Source organism: Xiphophorus hellerii, chromosome 17 (genome assembly GCF_003331165.1).
Source record: "Xiphophorus hellerii strain 12219 chromosome 17, Xiphophorus_hellerii-4.1, whole genome shotgun sequence".
Lineage (NCBI taxonomy): Eukaryota > Metazoa > Chordata > Actinopteri > Cyprinodontiformes > Poeciliidae > Xiphophorus > Xiphophorus hellerii.
The window spans coordinates 14,495,666-14,507,851 of NC_045688.1; the positions used below are offsets into that span (position 1 = coordinate 14,495,666).

At 38.3% G+C, this 12,186-nt stretch overlaps 1 protein-coding gene across 2 annotated transcripts in view; it reads right to left on the bottom strand.

Moving 5' to 3' along the window:
- tbc1d22a (TBC1 domain family, member 22a) overlaps positions 1-12,186 on the bottom strand; it is a 142,458-nt gene that overhangs the window by 51,638 nt on the left and 78,634 nt on the right. For both annotated transcript variants that reach the window (XM_032589118.1, XM_032589117.1), the window contains exon 11: positions 6,909-6,984. In XM_032589118.1, coding sequence (XP_032445009.1) covers positions 6,909-6,984 — 76 coding nt within the window. The remainder of the gene's footprint in view (positions 1-6,908; positions 6,985-12,186) is intronic.

Genomic DNA, 12,186 nt, shown 5'->3' on the forward strand with positions numbered 1-12,186 from the left:
TCAAACAAGGAGAAGCAGCATTCACTTTCTATGCACCACAAATCTGGAACAAACTTCCAGAAAACTGCAAAAATGCTGAAACACTGAAGTTGAGGCTACAAACACCCATCAGTTTGGAGTTCTCTTTGATTGGAAGTGACTGGAACACTGATCAATATATTTGCTGGGTGATCAAAACACAATGCTTATTGCTGGTTAAATTGGTCACTATATTATGTTTAATGGTGTAGAGCACTTTGAACCTTTTGGTGGGGAAATGGGCTTTACAAATAAGTTACAAATAAGATTCAATTGGACCGGTAAGATGATGCGTGGCAAAAATGTTCCAAATCGTCTGAAAACTGGATCTAACCCAAGAAAATACTCATCTAGTTAGGAAGTGGCTGACATGTTTGGTTGACACGTTTGACTGACGCTGATAAGAAGTTAACAGGTTTTATGACAAACGTATAAAAAGCCACAGTTGTTAACCAAAGCTTTCAGGGTAGACAAAGTAAACTTGCAACCTCTACCTCTGAGCTTTTTCATTTCCATGGCAGCACCGTGTAATATTTATGGACATAAACTGGAAGAGTAAGACTTTATTTCAAAACCTTTGGTGTTCTGACAAGGCACCTACGGGAAAAGCACAGTGGGGCCTTCGTTTTCTATTACATATATCTTGAAAATAACCCCCTTTGTGGCATTTTGCAGTGACGGGCCCTGAAAAAAGGCTCAAAAACTAAAAGTTTTGTCTTATTATCAAGCTGAAACCAAACAAAACACGCAGCAAGTCAAGTTAAAGAACTTGGAAAAAGCTCCAGACTGAAAAGACTACCGATAAGAAGTCTTTAAATCTCTTGAAATACATCAGAGAACACGTACAACTCAGTGTGGTGAGCAGAGGGTGATCTCTGAAGACTGTGTGGGAAGAGAAGGAAAAATTGTGTAACTGACCTCAGGTCAGGTTACAAGCCACTGAAGCAGACCTCACCGTGAAGCTTTGAAAAGCAAGGGCCTGATTTCAAAAGAAAACCTTCTGCTGAAACTACAAATAGAATATACACAGATTAAAAGTCAGGTACATAACCCACAAGGCCAATACTATCATCTCCTAATGCTACAGAAAGGGTAATTATCTCTTTCAAATTCATACACATATGGGAGGGTTCCTTCTTTGCTACAGTCACTACAACCTCACAGCAGACCCAGGATCAGCGAGTATGCCGCAGATGCACGCTTTCATCAGCATGGACAGATTCACCTTGGGGCAATTTGCATGTAGATGAACTTGTACTAATGCACTAGCATGCTGCAAATACAGAGATAAAAGAGATAAAGAGATCAGAGGAACGTTACATGCCGACAAAGTGGTTGTTGTCTTTTGAGGCGGTACATTCGCCGGCGTCAAGCAAGGCTAATGGGAGTTAGAGTTATTAGCGCAAGACGATAATTACACAGAGGGGTAGTCTGACGGATGAGCGTGGAGACACACACACAAATTTCAAATGTAAGATTTAAAGCGAAGAGGAAGCAATGATCAGACGTAGTGGTGCAATGATACCTCAAAAAACTATGGGTTCAAAGAAAAGAAGTGCTTTAAGTTTAGTTTGGCTACTAGGCATTGACCTTTTCCAGTATCTTTGGCAATTAAAATTTCACAGAGTTAGTATTTCAACAATGCTAACTCCCATTAGCAGTGTAAAGGGTAAAGAGACATTTTTTTGAATGGCTCTTTTCCCTGAACTTCAGAACTTTGTTAGAGGCGTTCTCTGTTTTTTAACTTGTTTATATTGACTTGCTTATAATGGTCTGCTCATGACAACAGCTATTATTCCTACACATTTTAAATTATATTTATTTACTCTGCAGATAAATACAAGGGGTGAAAAGGTGTCATATTTAATGGTACATTAGAGGTTTTTTGTTTCTGCCAAAGCAACTCAAATCTTTTACTTTCCTCTTTTATCATGTTTCTATGTTACAACTAGCCCTAAAATGTTAATGCCTACACAACTTAGAGTAAAAGACTACATGGGTACTTAATATTTAAGAATCTTATATTTTATGAAAAATAAACATGTCTTTCTGCAAGAATATGTACCACTTTGTGAATGCATTTTTTACTAAATGAAGGTGATTCTACTTTCTTCTGTGAATTTCACTCATAAAAACAGGTTTCTCTAAATTAATATAAAAGTACACTAGGAATACAATGGCTTTATTTTCAAAAGTAATTAAAAAAAACTGTTTTATGTGCCACACATTTTTCTCTCATTCAAAAAAAAGGAAAAAACAATTTCTAGAAGAGGCATATGGAAAACACAAAGCTGAGGGAACGCCAAACATTACAACGTTGATTGAAAACTGATTAAATAGTAGGAATAATTGTTTTCAATAAAGAATATGTTAGAGACTTTTTAATTTTTGTAAGAAAAAAAATCCTGATATTTTTTGTTAAGGGTATCAGAATGTGAGAATTTCATTCCAGTTAGCTATCTTGCTTGCTAGCTATTTATTTGCATATTTTTCGCTGTTCAAAATGTTTCTTTTTAGGTTTTCTGGCCAAGAAAGGTGTGCAATAAGCATAAAAAGTAGCCTTCTTTCATTTGTACAAGATCTAGTAACATTAAGGTAATAAAAACAGAAAACACCTGAAGTTCTTCATTTCTGTCAGCTGTATCTCCTCTGTAATTGACCTATAAATGTCCTACAGTTTTATCCATTAAATATCACCAGCCAGAGCGGTAAATTAACACATCTCAAAGACAAATCAATTTGTTACTCATGGATCAGCAAGACTGAGAAAAAAGACTCTTGATTATGGGAGAATTCAATTGTCAGAACTGCAGAGAAAACCCGAGTAAACAATAAAGAAAATACAGTGAATTTGGAATTTGTATTAGCTGTAAGAAACGTACGGCTCCAGCAAATCATCCTCCCGCTGTTAGAAGACAGAACCCCGCATTTTATCAAAAAAACAACAACAGCCTGGATAACCCCGCATCTGATAAGTGCTGATAGGTAATTTTGGAGCAGATGAGAGGCTATTGTTCCCAGAACAGATGCTATGTCGACAGCGGGGCGAAAAACAATCCTGTAACACAAGATAAGAGGTATCTGTGATCTCATTAGAGCTGGTAATGTCAAGCTAGCGGGGTATAAAATGTTTCTGCCGCAGCTATGATGACAGGGCACTTATGGAGGAAATACAGTGAATGTGTTGTCATTTTTTAATGTTGATCTCTGCAAAGATGGAAGGACGACCATTAACTAAACAATAAGGCTGGTTTTGTGTTAATAGCGTCAGCAGTGCTTGGTGTTTGGTCACATTTTGTCATATTAAGGTTAAAGGTTTAAAAATAAAATCGACTTTTTTCATTCCAGCTTTGATTTTAATCGATTTTTAATCGATTCTGGCTTTGTATTCTAAAAAGAAATAAAAAAAGAATATTGAAAAGTGGCTTTTATTTCAATCATTCCTTCTATCAGTTGTACGGCCGAGAAGTTTTGCTCAGTTATGAGAATGTTGTCATGATCTAAGCAGAATAAGATTTAATTTTAATCTTAAAATTACAAGAAAATGTTGTTTAAGTAAGAAAAAAGCTTCAATAGCGCTATTAATTTGATGAGAACAGTTCAGCATGTTTCTTCAAAATGGTGATTTGCAGGATCAGTTCTTTATCTGTAAAACTTGTACGAAATACAACTTCACAATATAATCAATATTCCTCATTTAACTTCTTTTTATGTTTTATGTCGGAGTTCACATAAAATTACAACGTCACCCGACGAATATTATGGTACGACTTTATTCTTGAAATATTATGTCCTGTTATATATATTATATTCTTGTTGTAGAGTCGACCGGGATTCAAAGTACAAATAAATAGAAGCTAGAAAACGAGCTTGTCAAACAAGATGGCAGCCTTGTGCGTGGCAACATCACTCTGAACTCAAAAAGTATACTGGTGCAAAAAATAAAATTAAATAAAATTTAAAAATTTAAAAAATTCCAGATTTCCCATAAAATCTTCAAGAACAAAAAAACGGATTAATCAATCTTCTGGGTTTCCTACATGGCCTTTGGCAGAGTGAAAGTCTTGCATTATTCTTTAAACACTGACGTCTTTCTTAAAATTTCCTAAAGTGAAAAATTAAATCACAGCACTGTAAATCCGACTATGATCAATAATAAGTAGATAAATGATGATCTTGTTATAACAATACAAAGAAAATATTCTCAACTGCTTCTAAGTGACTGATATATACTAGAAGTTAATGACATTCTGGTATTTAAATCACAGAATTACTCATTGTGTTCATGCTTGCTCATCAAGGGAACAACTGGAGAGTAAAAACAATATATTATGTCATGTTTAACTGGAAAAATTCTCAGAAAAGAAATATACAAAGATAAATAAGCAGTAAAGCTCACAAACTCCCTGACTGACTCTCTAGAGGAAAACTTGCTCTGTTCTTGACGTCGACTCTGACTGATCTGATCATCCTGCTCCTGCAGGGGGGCAAGGGGGGGAGAATAATGGAAAAAAAAAAAAATTTCAGGGTTCCTTTTGCAAAAAAAAAAAGAAAGAAAAAAGTACCAACCTTTACCGACTTTCACGCACCATTTAAATGCAGCGGGTGAGTCGTGCTCGCCCTCTGGCTGACGGAGCGAGCGACGGCAGAGAGGGACAGCGCCTCAAGTTTGCCAAGAACGTGAGAACTCAGCAGAAGCTTGCTGTGATAAGAGCGTGTTTCGCACAATGCATCATGTACGCCCATGCATGCCTCATGAGTGCTAGGTTGACTAAGTTAGAAAGGGAAGCTTTTCTTTCCCCTCTGGGAGTAAAAGGGGGAAAAAAAAAATAAGACGGAGAGGAAAAGGGCAGCTTTGGTAATTAACACATAATTTTAACCATGTGTGGGGAAATGTCATTAAACTGTGGATGAGTCCACTCGGTTTGCATATATTATCTTCCCGAGCCCCCAGCCGGCCTCGTATTTCCCCCTGTACTGTATTCAAGAGCATGCACGCTTTTCCACGCAGCCGAGCGGAATGCTAAGCAGCCGGACGCCATATTAGAGATGTGTAATTAAAAATAGCTTAAAGTTATACAAAGTTCAAGCCAAAAAAGAAAAAAAAAAATTGTTTACATGCACAATAGATTTAAAAAACACACAGCATTAGTTAAACCACAATATTTTTTTGATAAAACAAAAAAGATAAATTTTTAAAAACATTCTTACACTGATATATGTGGAAATGGAAGGCGATATGACTGAATAGGTGTGCATTAACTCAGTTTCAGCATTCTGCCTGCTTCGCTTCACAACAAGCAATAATTATAGTGACTCTGCTCAAGCTGAAATAAGCTTCTGCTACTGAGGTATAATTTTCCTGTGTTTGTTCTTGGCAGTTGCTTATTTGGGCCATATATAGAAGACGGGTTAGAAAAGATCGAAATGATCTTGCACAAAGGTATCAGTCAGGAGAGGGAGGGAGAACTGTGGGGAGAATGTGTCATGGTTCTTTGAAACTTAACACAGGCTACGGTGTATTTTGGGCCCAGCTACAATGATAAGCATCACCAAAGGAACACCACATCAACAGTGAAATATGTAAAATATGGGGTTGTCACTATCAAATTTTATTTATTTATTTAATGTTTTGGGTGGGGGTCAAGGTGGAAAAGATTATGATAAAATTGCAAATACCCCACAGCAAAATAAGTCTCAGTTATGACTTAAGTCTAATAAAATAAATTAAAGAGGCACTTCAATCCAGAATTGTATTCTTTTATTTATTTTTTTTTTTTTGGGGGGGGGGGGGGGGGGGGGGGGGGGGGTAGGAGCATGTATGTGGATGGCTTAGTGAACTTGTTTATATTTTGACCCTGAAAAGATTTTTTTTTGTCTTTTTATCCACTGAATTCCTCTCATATTGTGGTTTTTATATAGATTTGTGATCAGACTTTTTTTTTTTTTAACCTCAGGTGATAAAAAAAAAACAAAGAAAAAAAAAATTGGCATTTACTGGAGTATAAATCCACTACAAATTTAACAATGAAATACAGTATAGTCAAGACTTACAATCAAATTTACCTAAGTTATTTTTTCAAAATTAAATTTTTTCTGCTTCTCTGCTTCTCTATGTGACATGGTTATAATTATATTCAAGAAAACCAAATTTAGTTGGAAACTACGTTAAAAAATAAAAGTGTAATTTCAATCGTGAATGTGAAATCCAACTCTGATGCGAACAAAAAAATTCACTCTCCTCTAAATATGTAGGTTTCTAATGGATGGCAAGGTGATTGGAGACCGCTCTAAAAGCAGGAAGTGGACTACAGCACAGGGCATTCTGGGTAAATACAACCAAGAAATTGCTTGTGGTCTTTTCCCCAAAAGACAATAAAAAAACCCCACTAAAACTCTGACACCAATCCATTTTTGTTCACATTTCGTAAAGACGGAAGTTGCGCTCAGTGTCTTCTTCAGAAGTCTTTATGTTGCTCCCCCTTTGCGGTTCTTGGTGCAGCGCCACCACAGGCAAGGGAGTGAACAGGTTTTTCAAAGTTTGGGTTCATCTGACACAACGTAGTTTGAAAATGTAACAAATGTTGCAATTTTAGTCCCCAAATGGAACAAAGTTTGCCCAGATACCCAAAAGCAGTTTGTGATCAAGTTAAATTTAAGGAATACACAGCAAGATTTAGCTGATCTCGAGCCATTGAGGGCATTTATGTCTTTTCTGTAAAACACAGGAAAGAGGCGGGTGATAAAGCACCCAGGCAAAACAGAGGCATAAAGCAGCAAGTGGAAATCAAGTCAAAATGGATGCATTGTTAGCAAAAAGAACTTTATGGACAGGCGGAGAGAGGAAGGGAGGGCGGGATGGATGAAAGGAAGCAAAGCAGATGACTCACCATCAATCCTGCTGACCAGCTCCTCAAGGGCCTTGACTTTCCTCTGAATGCCTGGCTGAGCAAATGTATAGTTGTCCTGAGGAGAAGACAGAAATCAGACAGAGTCAACGTGGACCCGGGCGCCGTCTAGAACAGAGATATGACTTCACATAGCAGAGTTGTTTTATGTTCTTAGTGTTTAAGCCGTCTGCAAACTCTCCTGAGCGACCTCCATCTTCAATGAAAAAACGATGATCAAGAACCAGGTGGGAAACAAGATTGGGTTAAATGGATAAGAACAACAACAGCAAAAGCAAAACAAAACAAAAACAGTTTTTATTATATTATGAAATCACGTGTTTGGAATTTTGTCCGACCCGCTGTAAAAAAAAAACAAACAAACCTGCTGTTAGGAAAAAAGCGAACATGATTCGTTTTCAGAGTGATGCTCTGCAGCCACTGGGCCCGAGGGGTCAGAGCTTCGCGGCGCACAACAAAAACAAGTGCAGAATTTCACAATTTTCACTTTGACAACACATTCTCGCCAGAGTTCAGAGGCTATTACAGATATCAGACATGCTTTAAGGAGGCAATTTCGTCCGAGGCATCTTCTGAAACGGCAAATAAAGAATAAAGGCCAGCTAACTGAAATTGGCACGGCAACAGAAAAGAAAAAAAACAATCAATCTGGCCTTCGATGATTATGAAGCTATGAGAAAGCAGGAGAAATTGTGTTTTTGTTTCGAGCAGCGGGGAGGCTCATTCCCGATCCACTTAGATCCCATCCAGCAGTCCGCCCCGAGGACCTACTTATGTCCAAAGAGAACTTGCGCGATTTATGGCGGTCGTTTAGATTTTGCTGCTCATCACATAAAAAAAGGGAGAGAAAAGATACACACTTTTAAATGTGTAAACTCCATTTTGACGCTTCTCTTTCTTTAAAAAGAAAAAAATATATATGGGGGTAATAAGCCAGATCATAATCACAGGAGTCCGCAGAGTCAGACGGTCGAGCTTGCAGAATACAATCCGTGCGGGATCAGCGCGTAGGCATTTAAGTGGGAGAGTGTGCGCCCGAACACACGGACGCGGCGAGGATTACGTTTCCTTGAGGGGTCGTTTCGGCGTGGCTGGAGAACAGCTGATGAGGCAAACGACCCCACAGATGGAGAATGGAGAGAGAGAGGTGGAGAGGGGAGACGAAGAGTAGGAGGAGGAAGACCATTTCAGCAGGAGTCATTTACCAAAAATATAAAGGAAAAAAAAAGAAAAAAACATGCATCTCTAGCCGTTTTTCAGGCCTACAAGATGCTAACAGATACTACATATTAGGTTGTGTTCTGGTTACACAGATAAGAACCTCGTTAGATGACGTCTGCTTGCCAAATAAGGCAGGTATCTCAGAATCAGGAAGTAACAAGGGCGATTTCAGTGATGATGCCGTTAGCAAAACGTTGCTTTGTTTAAGGAGAAACTATTTAAATAGGTTGCGATCAACCCAAACCACTCCATCCAGCAAGATGGAGTTGTTAAATTCACCTTTAAGTGAATGTGAATTTAACAACTTCAACAGTCCCTGTGATTTAGAGCAAAGTTGTTGCAATTGGAAACTGGAGCAACTGGAGTAAAAACAGGCTACAGCAGCAAGCAGCCCAACTAATTAAGCAGCTAATGTCAGCAAAATAAAATGTTTTATGATTATAATAATATAAAAAGTACAAAAAAGCAGAATAAATACTAAATTGAGGGACTTTTTTTGCTATAATCTACATATCAAGACCAAAATATTTAAAGTATTAAGTATGTTAATTATTTTTTTATTTTTTTTATACATACAACAATCCAAAGTTAGAATCTATTTTTTGCGATCAATTATTTTTATTTTATAGTAGTTGTTTTACATGCACAAAAATATGGACAATACAACATAATTACTATAGGTGGAATAAGACATGGAAACAGAGAAAATTGTGCCCAAAGTTGGAATATTTAGTCACATGTTTCCAGTACACCCGTAAATCTGACGCACAAACATCCACAAACAGCAACTGATGAAAGAGCTACTATTATTGGTTCCTTTTTGCTTAAAAATATTATTTTAGCCACAGAATTATTATTTTTTTCTTCTTTTAACCCCTTAAGTGTTAGGATGTCTCCAGTGTTCTCATGTATCTGTTGACTTGCATGCAAGTGTTTTGAGGGTGACAGATAAAGAGTTTAAAAAAAGTAACTAGTTGTTTGGGGGGGGGTCTTTGTTTTTAATTACATTACCACATTCAGAGAAAGTCAGTTAAATAAAGGAAAGCATTTCTCTTCGTAAAATCTCTGGTTTGTTTCTGAGCTCTCTTCTCACGTGTGTGATCTGGGTTTTCATGCCTTCACATCTATTCCAAAGCAGGGCTGCTCATCTTGAACCGTAGAAAGGCGAGTAGCCATGACAACAGCAACTTCAGCTCTCACATTTACAATTAACCTGGAGCTGCTTTAATTGATCTTTTTCTTAAAATTCTCACAAAACAATAGTCTCAGTCCGTATTTAACCACTAGCTTGATTTCTTGATTTGCCGTTTTTCCCGCCTCCTCCCTCATCATCTTTCCATAATCCCGCCTGAAAGTGATTGACTTTCACTATTCCTCGCTTTCCACCATCTGAAATACCTTTTAACTTCACTTTGTTTCTTGTTCATTTACTTTTGTTCGCCAGCCTCCATATTCTGCCCCTGAGCCTCCTTGCCTTTCTCTTTTTCCTAACACTCCACAGTAATGCAGTTAGGAGCTAAGCAAGTGAGAGGGCCAGAGCAAGTAATTACATTTGCATTATTGAAGCTGCTGCCTTTAATCAACTGCCTTTCTCTGCCTCTTACCACCTCTTCCTCTTCCTGCAGGCTTTTTCTCCCACCGCCTCTTGAACCGGGCCTGATACGCCTCCTCCGTGCATCAATGTAATAACACGGGAGAGCACGGAGGCAGAATAGGGCTTTGACATTGAGCCGTCTCTAAACCAGTGAATAAGGCACGACTATTTGGCTTTTCAAAAAAAGTGCCTAAACTCCTAAATCGTCAAAACTAAACTCTTTTGTTCATTTGGAGACATTTGGCAATTATCTATCCTTATGTTCCCAAAACGTTCCACTGCTATTGTTGCCTTCAAGGGACAGTTCGGATTTTTGAAATAGGCTTGTGTGAATTTATCATTAAGTTGTATTACTTGTGCTAGAAAGATGTCATATTGCAGTGAGATTTGTGGGAAAGTGAAGAAGAAAATGAAAACAGTCAGATGAGTGTGCTTAAAGGTCATTTTATTCAAGTCAAACTGAAACTTTTTGTATCTATGGGACACAAAGGGCACCAGCAGATATTAAACATCTGGATTTTCACAAGAGAGCATTAAGTTTGCTATTTTATCAATGTTCACATTACTACAAGAAATTTTACTTCCTAAAAACTCCAACATATTAGGGCGTACTTCACTCCACTTGATGCAGACGTAAATCCGACTCTTAAGCACAAAGGTCAATGTTTGCGACCGCACACGCAGTGCCGCACGTTAAACAGCTTGGCAGGGAACAATGTTCACATCACGCTATTTAGTATGCAACATCATGAGGAAGAAATCTGGTGACGATTTTTTATAAGTGTCTGACGAAAGAGATTGGAAAACATAGAAAATTGCACGATCCATCAATGAAGGAATACATGGACTTTCAGGTACTTAAAAAAACGTGGGAGGGAAAGTTTAGATCTTGGGTAAGGATGAGGCACTGTGTCAAGACAAGTGGAAATACCAGAAACGTGTATGAATGACCATGAAATGCCAAACTTCTGTGAACAATACGCACAGTATGCTTCAGAATGTGGCCAACAGCTTTAGGACTTCACCTTATCAGCTCACCTTCAGCCTAGAGGGATCATTTTCCTACAACTTCACGACCTGGAAGAGCATCGGAATGGACCACCTTCAATGTCTCAGATGACAGAAAAATCCCTCCAGTGTCTGTTTGAATATATTTTATATCTTTAAATAAAAACCAAACCGTTCCTCTTAAATCTGTGCCGAATCAGGCCCCTTTCTCAAAACTAGGTTTGAGAAATCTGAATATATTTCACATCTTTTAAGGCCTGAAATTGAAATGATTCGACTTTAACCTAGCAGAAATATAAAGCCTATCCGTTTTCCTCCTTATTTCTCCAGCTTTGCCATCTTTAAACTGACTGATCGTCATTCACAATTTTTTGCCAAGTAGAAACAGCCTGCTGCTGGCACAAACTTTAAGTGCTTTTAAATTTGATTCCTCATTTACCCAGACAAAAACCTTAAATAGTGACATTAAACTCGATTCTTTCAAGCTGAGAGGGTAAAACAAATGTTTCTCTACTTGCACCAGGCATCCTGATGGCCCTTGTGTCAGGCCCATCTGTGCCTCCCTCCCCACAGTGAGAGACGATGTGGTTTAGCCCATTCTCACCCCAAAGCACCACTCTCCCCTAACTCCCTACAGATGGATTAGTGTCTTCCTTCCTATTTAGAAAAGAGACTGATGAAAATCTCAATTTCAGCTTGAGCTGTCGGAGTTGTCACAACTGAACAGGAAAATCTTCAGTAAGGAATAGTGGTGTATCGTCAACAGGGTCAAGCTCCGTTGGTATACATGGGAAACAAAGGCTAGGCTTGACTGGTCGGACCCAACAGACAAGCTACTGAAGCTCAAATTGCTGAAGGAGAATATGTGGGTTCTGACAGAAAGTTGTTGCTTCAGCACCAGAAATGGACTGCAAAGCAAAAGAAGAAGGTTGGAGGTCCTGAACTGTGGAACTGGACACTGTGCTGACAATCCATAGGAGGAAGTACTTTGGGCAACAATTTGTTGTAAAACCATGGATTCTGCCACCCATGTAAAAGTTAACTTTGAAAAGTACCACCTACTTAAGTATAGAACCTCTCATGGGAACTGTCTTATCTAACGGTTGTGACCTATTTTGCCACAAAGCAAAAACGGTTCAAGAATACTTTTAAGTTTCACCCAAAATGTTTGAGATGCTCCAAATACACCAGACCTCAATCCAACAGAGCATCTGTGGGATATAACAGACAAAGACGTCAGATCAGAGGAGTCACTACTGATCAAACATGCAGGGCTGAAAGAATCTGCTGCTAGCAACTCGGGGCCAGATACCATTGCAAACCTTTAGAAGTCTAGTGGAGAGTATGACTCAACGGGTCAGAGCAGTTTTGGCATTTAATGTAAGACTAGCACACTATTAGCAGGCGGTCATAATGTCAATTCTTCTTTGTGTCTCA